This window comes from Ascidiella aspersa, chromosome 9 (genome assembly GCF_963924565.1).
Source record: "Ascidiella aspersa chromosome 9, kaAscAspe10.2, whole genome shotgun sequence".
Classification (NCBI taxonomy): Eukaryota; Metazoa; Chordata; class Ascidiacea; order Phlebobranchia; family Ascidiidae; genus Ascidiella; species Ascidiella aspersa.
This window is the reverse complement of record NC_139455.1, coordinates 10,873,421-10,894,389: the sequence shown is the minus strand read 5'-3', so window position 1 is coordinate 10,894,389 and position 20,969 is coordinate 10,873,421. Positions and strand designations below refer to the sequence as shown.

General features: G+C 32.9%; 1 protein-coding gene across 1 annotated transcript in view; it reads left to right on the top strand.

Moving 5' to 3' along the window:
• The window catches only part of LOC146132969 (maestro heat-like repeat-containing protein family member 1), a 56,378-nt gene that overhangs the window by 28,332 nt on the left and 7,077 nt on the right, over positions 1 to 20,969 (top strand). Inside the window, exons 9-35 of the mRNA XM_083397409.1 lie at positions 1,565 to 1,643; positions 2,294 to 2,407; positions 2,526 to 2,620; positions 5,238 to 5,453; positions 5,819 to 5,963; positions 6,351 to 6,533; positions 6,678 to 6,736; positions 7,035 to 7,142; positions 7,212 to 7,331; positions 7,764 to 7,886; positions 7,952 to 8,104; positions 10,439 to 10,653; positions 10,871 to 11,000; positions 11,273 to 11,368; positions 11,455 to 11,562; positions 11,643 to 11,778; positions 11,877 to 11,989; positions 12,325 to 12,489; positions 12,598 to 12,761; positions 13,258 to 13,429; positions 15,082 to 15,239; positions 15,747 to 15,890; positions 16,399 to 16,525; positions 16,808 to 16,954; positions 18,151 to 18,257; positions 18,414 to 18,495; positions 18,654 to 18,809. Coding sequence (XP_083253535.1) covers positions 1,565 to 1,643; positions 2,294 to 2,407; positions 2,526 to 2,620; positions 5,238 to 5,453; positions 5,819 to 5,963; positions 6,351 to 6,533; positions 6,678 to 6,736; positions 7,035 to 7,142; positions 7,212 to 7,331; positions 7,764 to 7,886; positions 7,952 to 8,104; positions 10,439 to 10,653; positions 10,871 to 11,000; positions 11,273 to 11,368; positions 11,455 to 11,562; positions 11,643 to 11,778; positions 11,877 to 11,989; positions 12,325 to 12,489; positions 12,598 to 12,761; positions 13,258 to 13,429; positions 15,082 to 15,239; positions 15,747 to 15,890; positions 16,399 to 16,525; positions 16,808 to 16,954; positions 18,151 to 18,257; positions 18,414 to 18,495; positions 18,654 to 18,809 — 3,615 coding nt within the window. The remainder of the gene's footprint in view (positions 1 to 1,564; positions 1,644 to 2,293; positions 2,408 to 2,525; positions 2,621 to 5,237; positions 5,454 to 5,818; positions 5,964 to 6,350; positions 6,534 to 6,677; positions 6,737 to 7,034; positions 7,143 to 7,211; positions 7,332 to 7,763; positions 7,887 to 7,951; positions 8,105 to 10,438; positions 10,654 to 10,870; positions 11,001 to 11,272; positions 11,369 to 11,454; positions 11,563 to 11,642; positions 11,779 to 11,876; positions 11,990 to 12,324; positions 12,490 to 12,597; positions 12,762 to 13,257; positions 13,430 to 15,081; positions 15,240 to 15,746; positions 15,891 to 16,398; positions 16,526 to 16,807; positions 16,955 to 18,150; positions 18,258 to 18,413; positions 18,496 to 18,653; positions 18,810 to 20,969) is intronic.

Below are 20,969 nucleotides of genomic sequence, written 5' to 3'. Positions count from 1 at the left end.
ACACTTGTCTTTGTGTGGCTTTTGCTGCAGTGAACCTGTCGCGTTTATGACGTCACCATTACAAAATTCGGGCCAAAAACGATAAATTGTCTTACTGCTGTGTCCGACGGTTTTTAAATTATTAGGACAGTAAGCTTTCTGTTCTATTTGGCCGAATTTATTTGAAACATTGTGGGATGAAGTAAATCCATGGGCTCAAGAGGCCTCCAAAATTGTTTATACCAACTTTACCAACGAAAATATAAAAAAATTCGCGATTATGTGGCGTATTTCGACAATTTTTCTGTGCAGCATAAAAACGTTAGGGGAAGTATAGGGCACTTTAGTACCAAATTTAAATTTAGGCCAACTTACAATAAAATTTGTGCTAGGTTTACAATAGGTGACAGGCAAAGTATTTCTACTTGTCAGCGGTATCATAACTTTTAAATAGCATTTTCTAAAAACATCAACAGAATTCCGGTGACAACATTTTGGTGGTGCCATTTTAGCAAAAGGAAATAGAATTTACAGAAAGCTTTATTATTGGACTACCATTAACGACTAACCTTTTTTTTTGTAAATTTGTAAGGAATTTTGGCTGCTCACCAAGAACAGTTACCTCCATTGATTCTCTTTAGTCTCGCACTAGGTACATGCTTAATATTATTTGACCTAAAATATCTGAATTTCACACCAACAGTGCCCTAATATTTAACCCATCATCTGACAACCCTGCTGGCTCAAACCGTAACTTTAGCTTGTTGTGCAACGTGCATAGCACATTTTAGCCAAATTTTGATGTATTCCTAGTCTAGATTTTTTTCCTATTCATTCGAATTTTGCCAATTTTAAAACGTGTTTTTATTTACTCAGGTTTATGTATCACACACTATAATTGGGGTGGCGCGAAAGTTATCGAAAACTCAAAAGGGGTCGCGAGAACAAAAAGGTTGAGAACCACTGTTTTAGAGTGTATGATTTCATACGGCGCATCATGCTATGTATAGTGTGCACTGTGTTTTGGGGCTAAAACGATTTCCAAGCAAAAATATAAAACAGGCAAAAATATTGGAGGCATATCTGGGACTCCTGGTTCCTTTCATGAAAATTACCCATTTGCAAAAACAGTTTAGTGTGGATAGAAATCATGGTGCCACATTCAGATCACTCTAAATGAACATAAACAGGAGAATAAAATATATATCACTTGAAAGGCATACTTTAGGTGATTGGTATAACTCATGTATACATCAAAATTTAAATTTGCTACCCAAAGTGCTGCAAATGTAACGTTGAGGTTTACCGAACAATGTTATGCCATTTTAAAAGATTTTAGGGTTGGGATTACGGATGTTTAAAGCAATATGGTTCATGGGAATTCAATATCCAGAGTTGAAGTAGAGCTAAAACAAAGTTCTATGTTTTATAAAAACGGTTACAATTTGTAAAGAGTTAATTGTGTTGCATTGCACAACTTTTAGGCCAGGTTGTAAGCTAAACATTGAAGTATTAAATCTGGTGAATATAATATTTGACCAGAGTAATACCAATATTTTGTCTCTTCTAAATATTGTTTTCTTAGATTTGCAACACTGTTGAAGATCACTCTGAATCATTTACAAAAAACTACAATGAAGTTTTGAGATGTTTTGGAATATTAGGTAGGTCTTTTTTTATAATAAATTATTGATGATGTTTAAAGTAGAAGCTGTTATATTATAGAAACCACTGTATTCTAGAATAGTAGGTTTTTGTTTAATTAAACATTGTTGTGTTTTAGTTGTACTTTTTTTATCAAATGTTACCTGTTTAGCAGTCAGATAATTGGCTGCAAAGAATACAAAGTTAAATATGCAAAATATGAAAACCAGCCTTTAGACATTAGCCGGTATTATATTTATTTATCAACAACTGTGACCTAGCCCCTTGGAAGCTGCTTTTTGACCAACGATTACGGCTTTTGTATCATAGTACACCGAAAAGGCATTGCAGGCTAGCCAAATCTGTTGATAAATGATGCAAGCAAGGCAGGCTAGAAAAATAACTAGCCTGCAGTGAGGTTTGAACTTACGACCTCCGGTCATACCGGTACTGTCGCTCTATCAAATGAGCTACACAGGCTCAGAGAGGAACGAAATGAGAAACAACCATACGCCAATGCTTGCTACATTTTGTTAGTACAAGAACGGCACATCTCTTATTTAGTCAGTAGTTTGATCATTATTCAGCAAGTAATGGTAAATTGGATATTTTTTGTAGTAAATAACTTGCTTGCAATTTAATCCCTTTACTTATATTTTCCACATATCAGCACAAGGATACTCTGAAATTCTTATTGGAACATTACTTCAAAAAGCATACTCTAGAGATGAAAAAGTGAGAGCTGAAAACCTTGTTATTTTGAAACATCTCATTAATTCTAATGGTAACAGCCAACTGCTTGTTTTTTGGGTTAAAAATTAATCTAACTTAGTTAGCTGTTTATGTCATATGTTAAATGTTTTAAATTGTGGTATTGGTAATGTTTGTGTTAATCCTAATAGCTGAATCAATGGACAGACACAAGGATCTTATTGTTACTGGTTTTGTGGAGCATTGTAATGAAAATAGCACAAAGGTCAAGTTGAATTTTGCCAAGGTGATGATTTTGAATATTAATACTTTTGAGTTATCACATTATTGGTTACTACTATTTTTATACAACACTCTCCAGTTAGATAAACCTCTACAATTAAACATTATGTATTTTAGAAAGTGTTATTTTTGTTAAACTTTATATTAACATCATAGGGCTCTACTGGGAACATTAGGTATGCCTGTGAAAAAGATAATTTACTGTCCCTGGTGATGTGTAACTTGTCCTTGATTTGCTTGGTGCTATCCTATTTGTAACAAGCTTAATTTATCTGTGTAGTATTTCTCCGATTGTATGAAATTAAAACTTATTTAAAATTTATTTTATTTAACGGTTTACGATATAGTTTTATCAGAATTTCTAGTTCTTTTTTATCAGCGTTTGAGGCACCTCCATTGGTCTCTTAAATGTTTTTTTTTAGGCATACTGTTATTTCTCTTAATTGACTGCAGGGATTTTACACTTGCCCAAGAGTTGTGTTATCTGTATAGTACTGTGGGCACATTAACTAAGCGAAATAGAAAGTAAAAAATGAGAAGTAAACTCAAGTAAAATAGTTGTCATTGGCCTGTGGCACACCTAGTAAGCATGGTGCACAGGTTGCTAAGGCTGGTTTATAAAATGAAAAAGTATTGTTATTTAAAATTTAAGAAGTAAATTCAATCTGTTGCATAGAGTTTTGCAAAATTCACAAGTTGGGAATTCCATGTAGGACTGACCCTCAAACAAAAAACTATTCAGTTGTCCATTAACTAGTTTAAATTATTTAGAACCTCAAACTTGTTTTGCCGCATTGGGACCATCTTACCTAGGAATTATGGAATTAAATGACCTTGCAATGTGTCAGAGGCAGTGTTCATTCTAATTTTTTTACCACATGCACAGTTGCCAAAAATTTTGCACAAGGCAAATCCTATAAAAGTTTGGAACTTCTGTTTTTTAACTCTTAAATATAATCTGTCATTATTTTCGGCTTGCATTGTCGATCGGACAGATGTTTTTGTTTTAAGGAAGATATGAAGCAAAATCCAATTACTTTCTCCCAGACATAAAAACTCGCTTGAGACGCGTTTTGCTGGGTAGTGTGGCGAACGTACTCAATTGTAGTGCACTGCAACTGCCCAATGATCGAGAAATTATCACGCTTTTAGCAGTACGCATTTTTAAGGTTTAAGCGGGTTATGTATTTTTCGTACGTCAATTACCAGGTGTTGTAAACAAGTCATTTAAAAAATAACTTAAGTCCAAGTGAAATCTATTGCAAAAATAAGTCAAGTCTCAGTTCAAGTCATTATGAGATCAAGTCAATTTTAAGTCATGTCACTGACATGAAAGTAAACTTTTAAACCATTGAAATGGTAAACTCGTCCGAGGAGCAAAATTTAAGTAAAAAATAACACAACCGCTATATACAGCAATAAAATGTTTAATGTGCAAAACTTGAAAAACACTTAAATTAATCCCAAGCTATTTGACAAAATGACTTAAGTTCAAGTCAAGTCATTCGGGTCAAAAGACTAATTCAAGTTATGTCATTTGAAAAGAGTGACTTAAGTCATTGCAACACTGCTAATAACTTTATTAAAATGTAATTTTGCTCCAACATCTTTTCTGTTTATAATGACAGAAATTGAGGCCTATCCTTTAGTCGACACAACACACAACATTGCTTTTTTGGTATATTATAATTAATATAGTGCTAAACACAAAGGCTTTGAGCTAAAATATATTTACAAATTAGAAAAAAAGAAAATGGTAAACTAAAAGATTGTGCATAGCGCAAAAAATCCAGATTAGTAGTTTAAAAACTTTCCAATCAGAAAATCACGACCATCCCCCTCTTTGTTGTAATTTTAATGTAAAGCATACTACACCTATTAAAGGCAGAAATCACACCAAGCGTAACATGTAACCATAAAAAAAAAAAAAAAACTTAAAAAAAAAACAAAAAAAACTGGAGGTCTGTTTAGGGGGAAGCGGCTCCCCTGGTAAAAACCACTGTTATAAGTTGTCGGCAGCAAACAACATAGGGATGACCAAAAAAAAGTATATATATGTGTTGATAAAAAATTAAACACACACAACAGGAACAATGCTCGTAAAACAATAACTTAAGTACTTTTTTTCCAAGCATAGCTAAAAGCAAACAAATTAGGGCACTTTTTTGGTCGTATGTGGCTTGAATAAAACAAATTTAGGCACATTTTTATCTGCACATAGCTCCAATAAAAGTCATTTTTGTTCATTTGGGCAGTTTTTTGGTTGTACATAGCTGAAATAAAACTAAGTTTGGCACTTTTTTGTCAGTACATAGTTCTAATAAAACTAATTTGGGCACTTTTTCTCCTTACTTAGTTCTAATAAAACTAATTTAGACAGTTTTTTGGTCGTACAATAGCTCAGATAAACTAACTTGGGCACTTTTTTGTCTGTATGAGCTCGGTTAAAACTAATTTGGGCCTTTTTTTTCTGCACATAGCTCCAAGAAAACTCATTTGTGCACATTTAGGCAGTTTTTTGGTTGTACTTTTGAAATGACAAACTAGCAATAATCACATCTTTATCATGCTAAAAAATGTTTTATTTTGGTTGTAAAAATCAGTTTAAAGTTTTATTTTAGGTAATTGTAGCCATGGCTGCACATGGATATCTCCAACATGAGGGTGGTTTGCAGTATGTCCTCTTTATTGTTAGCCAATGCAGTCTTCCTGATTCTAACAACATTTATCAAACAGAAAAATCAATCCCAAAGTCTGCTGTTACAAATGAACAAGTCCGATCATTATGTGACGAAATTTTAAAAGTCATTACGACCACAGTACCAGACTTCGAGAAGGTAAAATTTGGCATTGGAAAACCAACTATTTCCCTATCACCTCCAATAACATGAAAATTTTGTAAATATATATTTAATATATTCTACTATGTAACAGTGGATCAGGGATACATGCTTATATTGTTACTTGTTAGCCACTTCAAGTCTAACTGACCAATAATGACATCAGAACAATAGTATAAAATACCATTCAAAATCCAAGATATTTGTAGTATATCTTCACACGATAAAAGAGAACTAAAATTGAAAAAAAACTAAAGTGGCTCTATGTAAAGAAAGTAATATGGTTGTTTAGTTATTTTCTAAAGCAGGCTTAAATATATGAACAAACATTCAATCAAATAATTAAAATTTGTTTTTTACAGTTGCTCTGGCCATATTTATTTGAGTTGGTGACAAATAATTCACTTTCAAATAGTTTGGGTGTGATATGCCAATCTCTTGCATATCTAACAGAAAAGAAGAGATTGGAAAAGGCTACAGACTTCATAATAGACTTTAAACAACAAGGTACATAATCTATTTTGTTGATATGTAAAGCTTGTATTTACTTTGTGTTTCTGTTCTGCTAAAAAAGCCAAAAGAAGTATTGCTTTTAAACAAAATGCGTGTGTTATTTTAACAAATCTGCATTTCTTACTAAATTATTAAGATATACCAGCTAATCTTATTCACATTATTTTTATTTTTAAATGAATCATAATATAACTAACAACGGACTCAAAATACATGTCTACTTATAGTATACCAATTACCAAGAAAATATTTCTTATAATATGTATAATAAATTTTATTAGTGGAAAAAGTTGTTTAATATATTAAACATGACAATGTTGACTAGCTTGTTTTGTGGCACTTCTTCTAACTTCTGTCATGTTGGAACTGTTTTGTTTATAGCAAACATTCCTTCCAGTGTTGCAATATTTTCTCGACTTTTGGTTTTTCTTGCCTATCCCTTAAAACCACGATGCCACCCAAAAGATGTAATTTTGCTACTTCAAAACTTTAGTCCCAATATACATGAAACTCTTGTGGAAACATGGGATCAGAACCTTCCTCAATTACTTGCTTACTTAAAAGGTAGTGTAATAGTTTGAGTGGATCATATTAGTATAACATTTACATTATGTTGTATGGCAAAACTTATAATCGTACTACCGGAGGAATTGTAAATTTCTCTAATGTGCAGTGTTATTAAATTTTAAACACTTTATATTTTAATAGGTAGCAAAGTCAATCATGAAAACTGGTCTCAAACACACTGGGAGGACCTTCTTTTAAAGGTGGTTATAAAAAGAAATATTGTTGTAAATTAAAACAAATGTGTGAGTTTTTCTTTTTTACTGAATTACAATTAAAAAAATAAACTAAAAATATGTTCTTCAGTGTTTTGAAGCCACTGGTTGCTTTCTTCAGGGTGAATGAAAGAAGGTGACCTGTGTACCACGTCAAAACATTGGAGAACGAAAATATTTCCCAGTAGAGCTATTTTGATTAATAATTTGCCTGAAATGAATAGTGTATGCACAAAACAACAAAAAAGATGTAACTTTCTATCTTTGTTTCTAATTTTTTTTTTAGTTACTACAGAAGAGTGTTAATGTTGTTGGGAGTGAAGAGTGGACTTGTTCGGTTGGTGAAGCACTTACATCGCAATGGCGACTTTATGAGGGTGGTCCACAATACAGGGTTTTTATAATTATTTCTATACACTAATGATCCCACATAAAAAATAGTTTTAAAATGTTGTTTTTTTAGAATTTTTCTTACAAGTGTCTTGGAGTGATTTTGAGAAATACCAACAACAAGGAATTTATTGATTCTTATCTAGCAACATTGCTGCTTAGTATTTTGCATGCAGGTCAATTGGATAGAGAGGTACGTGTTATTTATTTGCCGAATGAATGACAACCTGCTTTGCAGTTTCTCAATTACAAAAAATATTTATATGTTTTATTAAGTGATGATCCTATAAATAAATACTTTTGTCATACACTTCTGTTAGAAACTCACTTTTGTGAGATTTAATTGTGAAAATTAAAATATGTATGTTGTAAAATTAGGTAACAAGGATAAGACAACATATAGTTACGTCATACAAAATTAAATAAGGACATTTTAAAAAACTACGAACGACAGGCAAAAGCATACAACTATTGTCTGGTAACAAACTTCTGCCAAGCTCTATGTTACATTATGTCCAACTAACTAACCAACAAGACTTTTGGTAGCCCCACAACCCGTAATTGTATCATGTTTTGCATTGATCTGTTATAGAATCTCCAACTTTTTTACTGTAATTTTGTAAAGGGTGCAGCTGTATGTTTTGGGTATTGTGCTGCGACTCATCTTGATGCAACTTTATTAAGGCTTGCTGAATATGTTAAGGTCAACATAACTAAAAAGGAATCATCATACTTCCCCTTTTTAAAGGTATGTTTTTACTTTACAAACAATAAATAATAAAGGTATTTCATTACCAGTGTGCCTTATTTCAGAGTGAGAAATCTCTTGTGGAACTGGAAAATGTTAAGGGACTAGTGGCCTTGTGCTGTGGTTACATAACCTTCCATGCCTCTTCTGATCTTATTACTTCAAGGATTGAAACTTGTATTTTGAAAACTGTTATTCCTTTGTTTAAAGGAATTAGGGTAGGTAATAATGGATCTGTTTATTTTAATTAAATACTACAGGAGTTTCAGGCATACAAAGGTATAAGCAACTGGTACAGCAATAATAAGCAAACTTTTGCCAAAAATTTTCTAAACTCTATAGATAGACAATAATGTGTTATTGGTGATAAGCTTCTGAATGTTTGGTAATATGACTAGATGTGATCTAGTTTTAAGTTTTTTACTAGAGTCTAGATAAACAAATTTAGATTTACCTAGGGCACCAATCTTGAAGCATGTAATTTTGTTTATCTGGTTTTATTGGCTGTCCCTTTATAAAAATCATGGTTTAAAAGTCACACTGAAAAGAGTATGCAGAGCTCATGCAATATCATTTGTGTTGCAGAGCGTTAAACTTCTTTCAGGGCTACAAAACGCCATCTTTTTCGCTTAGTCAACAACAATTTGTTCTGGCGAAATTACAGGAAACACAATGCTTCATTAGTGGTTAAGCATTTTGTTTTGGTTAAAAAATAACGCCCTGGAATGTTTTAAGTTTGCGCCTATGCTATGTGTGATGCTATGACTAAATCATAGAAGGGTTTAGATTTAGGTTATGGCTTAAAAATTGCATTAACAAAATAAACTTGGTAGAACTTTCATTTTGGAGAGTTTAATTAGGAGAGCAAATAATTTACCACACTGAAAGAAGAAGAAAAAATGTCAAAATTTATTCAAATTCAAACGGTAGCTTATAATTTGTCAAAATAATTGATAAAATCATTGTCTGGACAACAGTATAGATCAGTGTATGGTGTGTCATTTTTGTGTAGTAATTTACAATAAGCCCATTTTCTTTTTCAATTTATCCAGGTCTTTGTTTTTTTCTACATTTGTTTTATCCTGAAATTTTACCAAGGTTTAGTAAGAAATTTGCTGCGATATAGCCAGCATCTTTATTTTTTCTTTATTTATTTTTTTTTCTTAAGAAATCATTTTCATAGCTGTTTATCATTGTTTAATTGCCAAAATATCAAAAAAGAACAACAACGAAAGTAACATTTACACAGGAAGATTTTTGTTGCATAATGCATATTACAGAAAAACACTTAATTGCATACCACATTGTCACCAAAATGCCAAAACATGCTTGTCACTAGTTCTCCCCAACCGATGTGACAACAAAGGCTGAAAAAGCCTAGACACTAATATATTCCTTCGTACAATAATGTGTATGCAGTTTAATCAGTGGTTCTTCATTTATTTTTTCAGTTTCATTCACCCCTACCACACAATGATTCTGCGTTACATTCATTCCAATTAATTACATATGAAAAAAATTTGACTGTGTATTACAACTATTCATAACCATGTTTTATGATTTTTGTGTACTAACTATATGTCTATTTTAGCTCTCTATTTCATTCAATCTAGGCTGAATATTTTAATAGATTAAAATACTGCTTTAAACATTGTTTTCTTAACCTGTCAAGATTTTGTCAAAACATTTTTTTTTACAATTTATGTCAAAAAATAATCATCCTAGTTTAAAGGTATTTTCAGGACTAAATTATATTCTTGTTTTGAGTTTGAACCTCGTCGCAGTATATTTTTTTGTATCCTGGCTTTCATAAAAATCCTTAATTGATCGATTTGTCTGTTAACCCTATGATATGTATGCTGTTATCGTTAATCAAAAACTGACATCATAGGCTAGATCAGTGGTTCTCAATCGTTCGGCTTACGGCACTCCTCAAATATAATGAATAGATTTTCGGAACCCCGACTGGTATTTATTGATTATTTTACTGACATGTCACTATAAATGGAACCGGAACAACACAATCAACTTAAAACATGTAGGAACATGTCATTTGATATAATGGTCTCTAATCGTTAACAAATAGTTTTATCAAGAAGCTTACCTTACCAAAAATCAGACACCTATCGGCACCCTTGAGCATTTTAAACAACACACCAGGGTCCCGCTGCACCCTGGTTGAGAACCACTGGGCTAGACCATAATTGTTGTACATGTGTGTGTATGCACCTTTTATTAACTAATTTGTATATATTTTATTTAGTATAAGAGTGTGAAACCTGCGGTACAGGGCACACCAATGTAATAAACAGTATGCATAAGAAACTAAATCTATTCATTTAATAGTAAAACATTAAATAAACTAAATGTTTTATTTTTGGATAAAAAAATGTTGTGAAAAAACTTTCCAGTCAAAAACAAAGTAAGATAGATTAAGTGAGCCTTCTTGTCTGTATAAATGTGATATGAAAACCCAGAAGTAGAATGAAAAGTTAAATAATAAAAATTTTGGCTAAAATAAAAAAAATAAAATGCCTGTTGTTTTTGCATAGAATGTAACTATAAAAGTGGATATCTGCAATGCTGTTAATCTCATTGCAAAGTCTCTTGATCCAAGTCACCTCACAAGCTTGTCAAACAAACCACGTTATGTGTTTGCCGCAAGGGATGACTTAATCAGCAAATTGCTTGCCTATTTGAATGAGGACGGCAATGAAAATGCTACTGAGTTGAAAGCAGCTGCCATAACAGCTTGTGCTTCACTTGTGTATCCTATTAGTTTTTAAATAAATGGTGCAATAAGTAAATTACCCTATGTTTTATTTTGTTTACCAATGTTGATTTGTACTTAACTTACACACATAATTTACTCAAAATATAAGGTAATAAGACAAATCCTTGATTATTCCTGCCCAGATAATAATAGAATAATAGATATCTCTTCCTAATGGGTTGGTTATCCTTAACAAATTTGTAATCAATAGAAAGCTTGATCCACAAATGGCAGATGAAGATATTTCAATATTAATTAAACAATGTTTATCTGTGATTATTCCAATGCAAACCAGAAAGCCCACAGAATTGAATGGAGACAAGCAACACATTGAACATGTGGTAAAGCAATTGTGTTTTCCTTTATTTTGATCTATACTAACATATAAGATTGCTATAGTTGCAACTGTAAGTCAGCCCTCAAGCAAAACCATAAGTCTTAATAAAATTGGCTATTATTCAGTAAATTACCTTGACCAGCAAAATAGCTAAAAAAATCTGTTTTTAATCTTATAAAAGTTTGTCTTACTTTAAGTGCTTGAAGAATTTTTCTTGTGCGTCAATGTCGGGTAATGTAGCATTATTCAACTAAAATAAACTCATTAAAATTTCAGAGTTTCAACAACAAATGTACCAACAGCTTATATTCCTTGTTGTCAGAAATTCTTAAAAAACAAAACAATTCCGCCGGACTCTATGCTGTGTTTCGTGTAAGTGTTTTTTAGGTGTTTTTAATATGTTGACTCAATACATGTTATCTTTAACTTAAGTTCTACTTGTATTATGTATTTTACAGCAACTGGAACCATATTTAGTTAAGACAAAGGCACATGAAAGAGAACACGCTTTAAAAACTGTGAATGAACTTTTTGTTATGTTCTACAACCTGTTTAAAGTATCAAATGTAAGACTAAATTATTACACCTTTTATAGCACGTTACATTATTTACTACCAAACTAAAGGTAAAAGTTATGAATATGTAGCTCAACAGTGAACTGTCTCATCTTGGTATATTGTTGGCAAGGATGATTCCATGTTGCTGTGATGAAGTACCTGCACTGCGTACACTGGCTCTAAATTGCATCCACCAACTTTTAAAAATTCACAACAAATACAATGGTACATATTACTCCAGAAAAAATACTGTTGATTAAATTACAACTTGTAATATGGTTACTCACAAAAAAACAACAACATGAACTTTTATTTTATATAAGGCATACAGGCTGACGATGAAGGTAATCAAGGACGAAATGAATTTGATGACTTTTCTATCCTGTTTCAACAAAATGATGTTCAACTTTATAAAGCTGTAGTTGATTTGGCACAGGTATTTATATTAAATAGTTCAACTGTCCTGATTTTCTTGGGGAACACGTAATAAGATCTATAAAGCAACAATATCTATAGTGCAAGTCCTCTACAGTTTACAAACATAGTATTATAATAAAACTAAATATATGCCACAATATCTACAACAGGTAATGAATTTGGAGCTGGGCTGTCAGAAGGCTCAAATCCTGTTCTAGCTGTTTGGCTGTTATTCTAACTATTAGTTTTTAGTTTAATTTTAGTCTTTTTCCAAATTTGTTTTATTAAGACATTGATATTAATTCCACTTTAGACATCCTGGGGTTTTATTTAATCTGAATTCTAAATCCACAGGTCATTTGCAAAAAGATACCCTCCGAGCTGCTTACTTTTAAACCTACATCCCTCACTATGTCGCTTTTGGATGGTTTTGTTTGGCCACACATCCCATCATCCTATGGCGCTTGTCTTACAATTCATCATATATTTAGAACCCGAGGGGTACTTTTTGCCCAAGAGGTATAATAAATCAAACTGCAGTAACTGTCATAGTTTTAGTTGAGTTAAAGACTAAGTAGAAAACAAATCATGTAAAAAAATGTAACATGCATAATAATTGTTGTTTAGATCGATGATATTGTCTCTCTGCTTCTTTCCATCTTTGCACAACTCCCTCAAGGAAAAGCTGACTATGTCAAAGATGGCGTTCTGCAGTTGTTCTCTTGTCTAACTTTCAATCATGCACAGAGTTGCATCAATGCGCTTCTCACTTACCCATTACCATTTACTGAGTACTTTGTTTATCTATTTTTGCATAGTATTTACTAATTTTTTTTACAGCAATATTACATAAAAAGGTTCGAAATGTAGGTATACTGTGGATGCTTGTGGCGTTTAAGGATCACAAATTTTATGTAGGTGAACTATGAACAAATAAACTCATCCTAACGCTTACTCCACAAAAAGGTATACTAATGTAGCGTGATGTGTAATATTTATTTGGTAATATGATTGAGATACAAAAGGAAAAAGAAATGTTTGTTGACGGCCAGCAAAAGGTTACCTTGTGGTATTTATGTTGTCTTCCCTTATCTTGACTTGTTAATCTTTGATTTCGATAATCTAAAACTAGTAAGCTTACGAATTTTTAGCTTAGTTGCTCTATCAGTGAAATGTTTTTTTCCAGTAATGATACGTACTATGTAAACATCTTGTTTATTGCAAGTTTTGGATATTAGTAAGAATAAATCGAATATTGTTTAACTATGACTAAAAACATATTTGCAGTACAGTGATGTCTTGCTGGCGTCAAATTGGAGGTGATCCTCAACTTTGCTTGAAGGCAGTTGAATATTTGCTGGAAAAATATGATTGTAGTCTTCCTTATCAAGAAGCACTTACAAAAAAAAGGAAAGTCAAAGAAGGATCCACAAAGACTGCAATGACCCCATCTTTGGCTGTACGTTTGTTTAAAAGACAAATCAAACAAACCACGTTATGCATTTTTGATTTAAATTAAAATTAAGAGTTTTGTTTCTCGTTTAATTATAAAAATTAGCTGGTCAGCATTTTTGGCCAAAGTTCTTCGTTTTTTTGGATGTGCCCCTAAACTTAAATGCTGTGTTTGCCAAAGGCAGGGGTTCTTAAACTTTTTTTACCGAGGACCCCAAAATTAAAAAAATGACGTCATAAATTTATGGCACAATAGAAATACACTTCATAAATCTGCTATTTTCGGTCCAAAAATGTGAATGTGGAATGGAGTCTAAATATTGTCAGTGCACAACCGTTTTATTTTTTCTAAATTCTTAATAAATTGATTACTTCTTAAATATACTAATATTTAAATTGGGCCTTCATTGACCCCTTAAAAATTGTTCATGGTTGCCTAAAGGGTCTATGGACCCCAGTTTAAGGCCTAAGGAATGTATTAACATTGCCATGTTTAGTGATAAACAAAGCTAATAACAAGTAAATCAGTTAACAAAACATGTGCAAAGGCGAAACATTTTTTGTGACATAAACAAATACATAAGGGGCAAGTACAACCTGGGGCCTGGGGGGCACATGTCTGCTTTTCTTATTCTAACACTATTACATAATAAGCTGTTTTGGGGCAAACTTGTGTGCAAACATGCAGCACAAAATCAGAATAGAAAGCATGAAAAAAAGTATTTGTTTGCCGAGGATAGAGTCACACAGTGAAATATAATATACCATAGTATGCATAGTGCCTATGAGCTAAATAGATACGCTAAACCAAAAATTTTCAAAAAATAATTACATTTTTTTCTGGCTGTTTTTTCGGCCGACATAGTCGCCAAGTCACCAGTATTCTGCCACACTGAATGTCACACAGCAATATTAACAACAAGGCCACCTATATTCAAATCATTATTCACAGTGGGGAATTTGTTTGATTAAATTTAAATGTCATAATGCCACCAAAGTACCTAACTAGTTACAGGGTCTCAAGAGGATTCAAGTTATCTTTAGTTCAGTCCCTAAAAAAATTACTGCCTGGTTATATATGTACAGTTTACAGCAGGGGTGTCCAACTCAAACATGCCGACGTGCCAATTTTTATCTTATAACTTCTTCCCGTGCCAAAGTTTAGCAATTTTTTTTCTAATATTAAAAGCGCTTTTATAGAAAAAATAAAAACAGTACAGTGTTATAATATCAGAAGTAATTATTTGTTGTCGTAATTGCTGGGATTGTTTTGGTTTGTGAATAAACAATGCAAATTGGCTGTATAACAAATTTAACTTTTTGACAATTGGCTGTATTTTTGGGGGTCTTACGTGCCTTTTTTTATTAGGTCGCATGCCATATTTGGCATGCATGCCTCATGTTGGACACCCCTGGTTTACAGTATATTACTTAAATTTCAACTTTGATTTAAATATATGTTATGCTACCATATTGTAATGTTTTTTTTATTCAAATATTTGCAGTTGGCATAACACTTTTGATGCTTATGTGACAAATCATTTTTTTTTAATTCTAGTTAATGTTATAAAATTCCTGGTATAAGATTTTTGTTGGCATGAAATATTATAAATCGTTTCCACTCGAGCAGTTTAACCTAATAATAATTTCATGATTTAGATCTGCTGTGCACTTCATAACATTTTGCAAGCTTGTAATCTGAGTGTTGATACTTGTAATGAGGCAATAATTCACCATACCATCTCTATGTCAATAGTACGAGTGGGATCCATGATTGATGTCAAATCTCCTGCAAAACTGACAGTCGACCCTTATAGGTAATTTTATTAGTCTAATTGGAAAAGAAAGTTTGGTTTTATCTCTATCTTTTTCCCTCCTTGATAGTAAAAAAATATGAATAAACGCACCACCCAACCAGTGTAATTCCTAAAATTTTGTAAAAGACGAAAGTAACTAAATGCTTCCAAAGTTTATAAATTTTGCTGTATTTTTGAATTCACATTGTAAAGGTTATGTTAGTGTGACGAATTTCTGTTTTTTATTTACAAGACAGTTCTTAAAGCAGTTGTTGGGTTGCAACTTAACGGTAGCTTGGGAAGCGGCAGAGTTTGGGGTTCCTGAGTTTGGCGAATTTTTGATTGTATTTATAAGTTTTTTCATGGTATGGCAACACCTAACAGAGGTTGTGAGCATTTATATCTAATTCCCTGTGAATTTGTTTTAGTGATGCAATTGTAGTAGTGTGCCATAACACTGGATTTAACGTGCCTATTGATTTAAAACGTTTTCGGCATTTACAGACTTTTTACTGTTAAACTTTTCAGACAAGCTGTTGATTTGTTTCACACTATTATGAAATGTAACTTTACGGAGTCATTGATGAATGATCTTGAAGGAGAACAAGTGTGGAATTTGATAGAACATCGACATATGGATTCATTGCAAAATGCTCTCAGCATAATCGCAAGGTAAAGCAGAAAATTATATTATAGCTTGTCAATAGATTTCTATACCAACATATTGAAATGTTACATAATATAAAAAATAAAAGCCTTTTTTTTTATTTAACTTTTATATTTGGTTGTGATGCAACCAAGGCTTTCCGAATATGTTTTAAATATTTTCATGCATACTGTGCAAGGAGAGAAACACTAGTCTAAATTTAAATTTAAACTAACAAAACTAAGCTACAAAGACCTGGAGGTTTACAAGTTTTGATTTCATGTTGCTGAAAGCATTTTTAGCCAAGGTTTTAAATATATTTTGATTATAAGTCTAACAAAGTCTAAGATAAAAAACACTCTATACTTCATCAAGCATTGTGTTTTCTATTCAACAGTAATTCTTAAAAATAGTGACTTTAAATGCTGATTTATGTCTGTTAAACTTTTTGCTCATGGAAACATGGCTGCAGACTTACATAAAAAAAGTCATAAAAATTTAAGTCGCATATTATGTATACCACTTATTGATTAGACAATTTTCCAGGTGCATCTGCAAACACAGACCATCCATTATAAAAGGCCTTGTAAGCAGCCTTAACACTTATCTTTCAAGTATATATGAGATGAAGAGGGTATCTGTGGTGGCATTTTTCGTTCAGGTTAGAACCTTTGTTCAAACCGTTTGCGTAAAACTTATTTCCTTTTTACTGATGTTGAGGACTTAGGGTTAAATGCAACTAAACGTTAAACGTTAAAAACATGAACAGTTTGTTCCTAACACATTTGTACTGTGTATTTGGTAGACCTGCCAGAAAAAAATCTTGATTTTTTTAATATTGTTTTTAATAAGAAATTGCAATAAAATATTTTAAACCAGTTAACTTTCTTACTGTAATGGATAGCCTATTTATATACTCGTCTATTCAAATTTCCCTATCCAGCTTGTAAAGGAGCCTGTTGGTATAGATGACGTTTTACTGGAGATAATTATCAGCAGTTTGCGCAGCAAGTTGATTGATCCAAGTGGTATCGTGAGAAGACTCTGCATACGTGGACTTGCCAATATCATTTATACCTCTCATGAGCAGGTGTGTAGGTCCACTGTCTAGACCAGTGCTCCGCAACCGGTGTGCCGCGAGACCATGCTAGGTGTGCCGCGACGTTCCCGGAGGTGTTTACTTTCCTTTATTCAATTATATTTTTTACAGTAGAATTCAATGAAAATGGTATATCAAGGCAGGCATTTTACCCTTATGCAATAATCAAGGCGTAGGCCTACCTTATAAATTTTCCGTAATATTTAAAACTAAAATCTACGTTACGTCAATCGCCGGAAGTCGGATTTCAAAACATTTGTTTAACTAACTCAATAACACGTGTATAAATATGCAGCAATTGTTTTCTTACCACAATAGGATAAGATCTAAAATCGCCTTAAAATACCTAAACCTCTCAGAATAAGTCTATAAGTTCATGGAAATAAAGCCTATTAATGGACAAAAATTCCTAAAAATGTTGTGAGAGGCTATGAAATGATCGGGGGTCATCAATCTGGTTCTTTTGGTGTCGACGTTTGGGCGCTCTAGTTGGAACGGCGGTTAGGGCGCTGTTGGAGAGCCGCTGTTTTAGCATTGTGTTGTTTTCCCCTTTTGGGGGGTTGGTGTTGGGCAGTTTAATGGGTGGGGTTAGAAATTAAGTTAGGGTTTAAATTATTGGAAGAGTTAGTGATGAATTAAGGGGGACGGGTTTCGGGCTTATTCCGATTTAAACGTTATTAGAACTATTAGGTAGTATAGTCCTATTTTGGTCTTATATCGAACTATGTTTATACCGGCGTTGATGTTGTTCTAATTTCGGTGTTATGGCTGAAGTCCCTGTGGCCGTCTTAAGATATTTTAGGAAGACCGTAAAAACAGAAGATGAAAGAGTATGAACGTTAAATTTTCGGCGCCTACGGCGCGTTTAATCAAAGGTCGCCTGTTTCCCTGAGTAGCCTGCAATATTGCTCATGTTGTCAATTGTCGATCTTCCTATATTTCGTAGGTGTGCCGCCGAACATGTTTAGCTCTGTTGGTGTGCCGCAAGTGAAAAAAGGTTGCGGAGCATTGGTCTGGCCTAAACATTGTTTATATCTGACATTCCTAAAGCAAGGTTAACAATATATTGTTGCAATAAAAATGCCATTATAAAACACGGTGAAACCACTTGCCTAAAATGTTGTTGTAACTGAGTAGTGCAGTGTTACATGCTGTACGGAATCTGTAATATAAGGTCTTGGTTTTAGATTGAAAGATATAGCACAAGCGTTCTTAGTGCAATGATGTCAGGAATGGATGATAAGGATGACCTTGACAACATTATCGCTCTTGAAGCAATGTCCAGCCTTAAGAAGTATGTTTGTTTGATTCGATTTGTAACTCTTAAAAATACCATTATTTAGCGATAAGCTAACCACAGATATTGAATCCAAATATTTACTATAACAGTGGCGACTTGTTTAACCTTTTGCACCTTCACTTACCGTATATATTTTGCATGTTTTTTTAGATTTCTTAACAAAATGGAGAGAACAAATATTCATTCCATATTCGTTAACATTTGTCTTAGAGTACGCCCTTGTTTTGAAAATGTAAGGTATTTTTATTCTGTGTTTTAGATGATTTATAAATTGTGTGTATCTTTCCATTTAGCATGAATTTGTTTAAAACAAACGTATTGGCCTTTTGTAAACTGTCACAACACGAACACAATGCATATATTATAATTAGTTTGAATTAAAATCACCAGGAAAACCCGGACGTCCGCTTCTCAGCATTTAGCTTGTTTGGGGCTCTTAGCAAGTTTGGCACTGGAACATCAGAAACCTCTTATGTGGAACAAGTTCATAGTAACCTTGTGTCTATTCTGCTTCACCTAAATGATGATGACCAGCAAGTTATTAAGGTAAGTATAGGAATAGCAGCATACCAATCATAAGAATAAGTTATATTGGTTGCATAACCTAAAGTGTAAGAAATTTGCTGATTTAATAAGTTATATGCACTAAAGTAAAATCATTGTGTCTATGCTGTAAAGTAGGGATACATATATTTCGTTAATTCCAAGTATCGATGAGCTTGGTTGTGGTGATTCGCGTTTTGTTAGTAAAATATAGTAGAATCAAGATCTAAATCAGTGGTTCTCAAACTGGGGTCCGCGGTCCTTTTGGGGTCCGTGAGACAATTTTCTGGGACAGCGAAGTACCTCACAAAAAATCAACACGACGCTTCCCGAATTTTTTTGGCAATTAAATTTTCAGGAAAATTACTTTTCCAAACCAAGCTTAATAAACACAATACTAATAACAATGCCGTACATAGGCCTAATTGTGGGACAAAAGAAATAAAGCCAAACTCAGACACGACTTATACGCGCAAAGTGGCATTACTACGTTAACGTAATTCCAACGTGTTTGCTAGTCATCACAAGCTACGAAAAGTTGTTTATTTATGACTATGTGATTGCATGCTTTGAGTTGAACTGTGCATTGTGACGTCATAGTCTTACGTTGTGTTAATAAGAATTAGGTTTTTAACTACAGCTTGCTGCGCTGCTAGTGTGGGCGGTCATGGTTTTAGAACTTTCTTGGTTGCCTTACATAAATAAAGTGATTTCGTTAGCGTTACAATACTAAATACGGTATCAAAAAGCCTATTATTACCAATAAGAACAACGTGTTATTTTGTGTTTATTTGTGTATATCTTTAAGGGGCCGTGAGCAATTAAAAAAATTGCTAGCGCTACACATTTTGAATTTTGTAAACTTTGGTATTACGAATAGGCAGGCAGCCACACATGTCAGAAATTGTTATATATACCTACTATTTTGCCGTGCAGTAAGGGTGATGGCGAAGGTATAGTTATATATGCTTTTGTAAAAAAAAATCGCTCAAGCAACGCAAACAATCGCGATGATACTCAATTTAAACATATGAAATACATCAGCAGCAAAATAGCTTTTCAGCCTATTTTGGGTTTCTCATCAACCAAAGACATCCACGAATTTAGCGACCTGCAGTTCAACTAGAAAATGGCCAACGTATGTATTTCGTTTCAAAAATGCTGTATACCAAGCAAGAAACTCAAGCAACGATATTCACGTTTGTTTTTTATCGACGAATAAAGCAAGAAATTAAAAAGACTTTAAACTGAAAACATAACGCTTGATCTCTTTTATATCAACATTAAAATACGTGCACGTTGATCGACGAATAGTAAATGAATATTAAGTGATTATAGTTCACTGTTTTTACAGTACAATTAATTCGACTTACACACGCCCTATTATTATCGGTTTAAGTACATGATGTTGACAGGGGCGTATCCAGAAATGCAAGAAAGAGGAAGCGAATTTTTATCTTACGAAACAATTTTTGATCTATCAAAACAGAAAATTTTATTTGTTGATGTACTAAAGAGCGCTTATGTCGTTACAACACTGTTTTGTCAGTTGTAAAAATAATATACGTGACATAGATTTGTTGGCGACAAAATTAGCTTTTAACTGATAACTGTTTTATTTACGTTTAGAGGCTGTTTTGTCTCAGCGTTTTCATTGAACTACCCCGGAACGATTAGGCAATGGGATAATGTATTAATCGCCGGTTCCACATCAGTGAGGGGAGGTTCTTACATTGGGTTAAACTTTTTTGCCAGGCATTTTCATGTAACGTTTATACTGTTAATCCTTATTAAGTTCAAGTGTTATGTGGGAAAGTAAAAGGTCGATCCATGTCAGCGGCGACCAGTCTATTGGTGTTAAGTACCTTTGATGTTTTACAATGTATTAACTGATGCAAAAAAACATAGCATATACAATATATTCTCTTAATGTAAGTTTAGGCCCAAGATAAGGTGTAATACAATCCAACAATTATTTTTGTCTTTGGTTTTGCCTTTAGTAGTAACATTTTTGTTTCTGATGTAAAAATAAATCGCTACTTCGTATTTGTATCCTTTGGACTTAAAAAATGTAACAAAAACAGGAAATACGTAATTTTACTTTAGGCATGCTTTGGTACTGTATAATTAAAATTGGGATAGGCTTCGCAAAATATCGCAGAT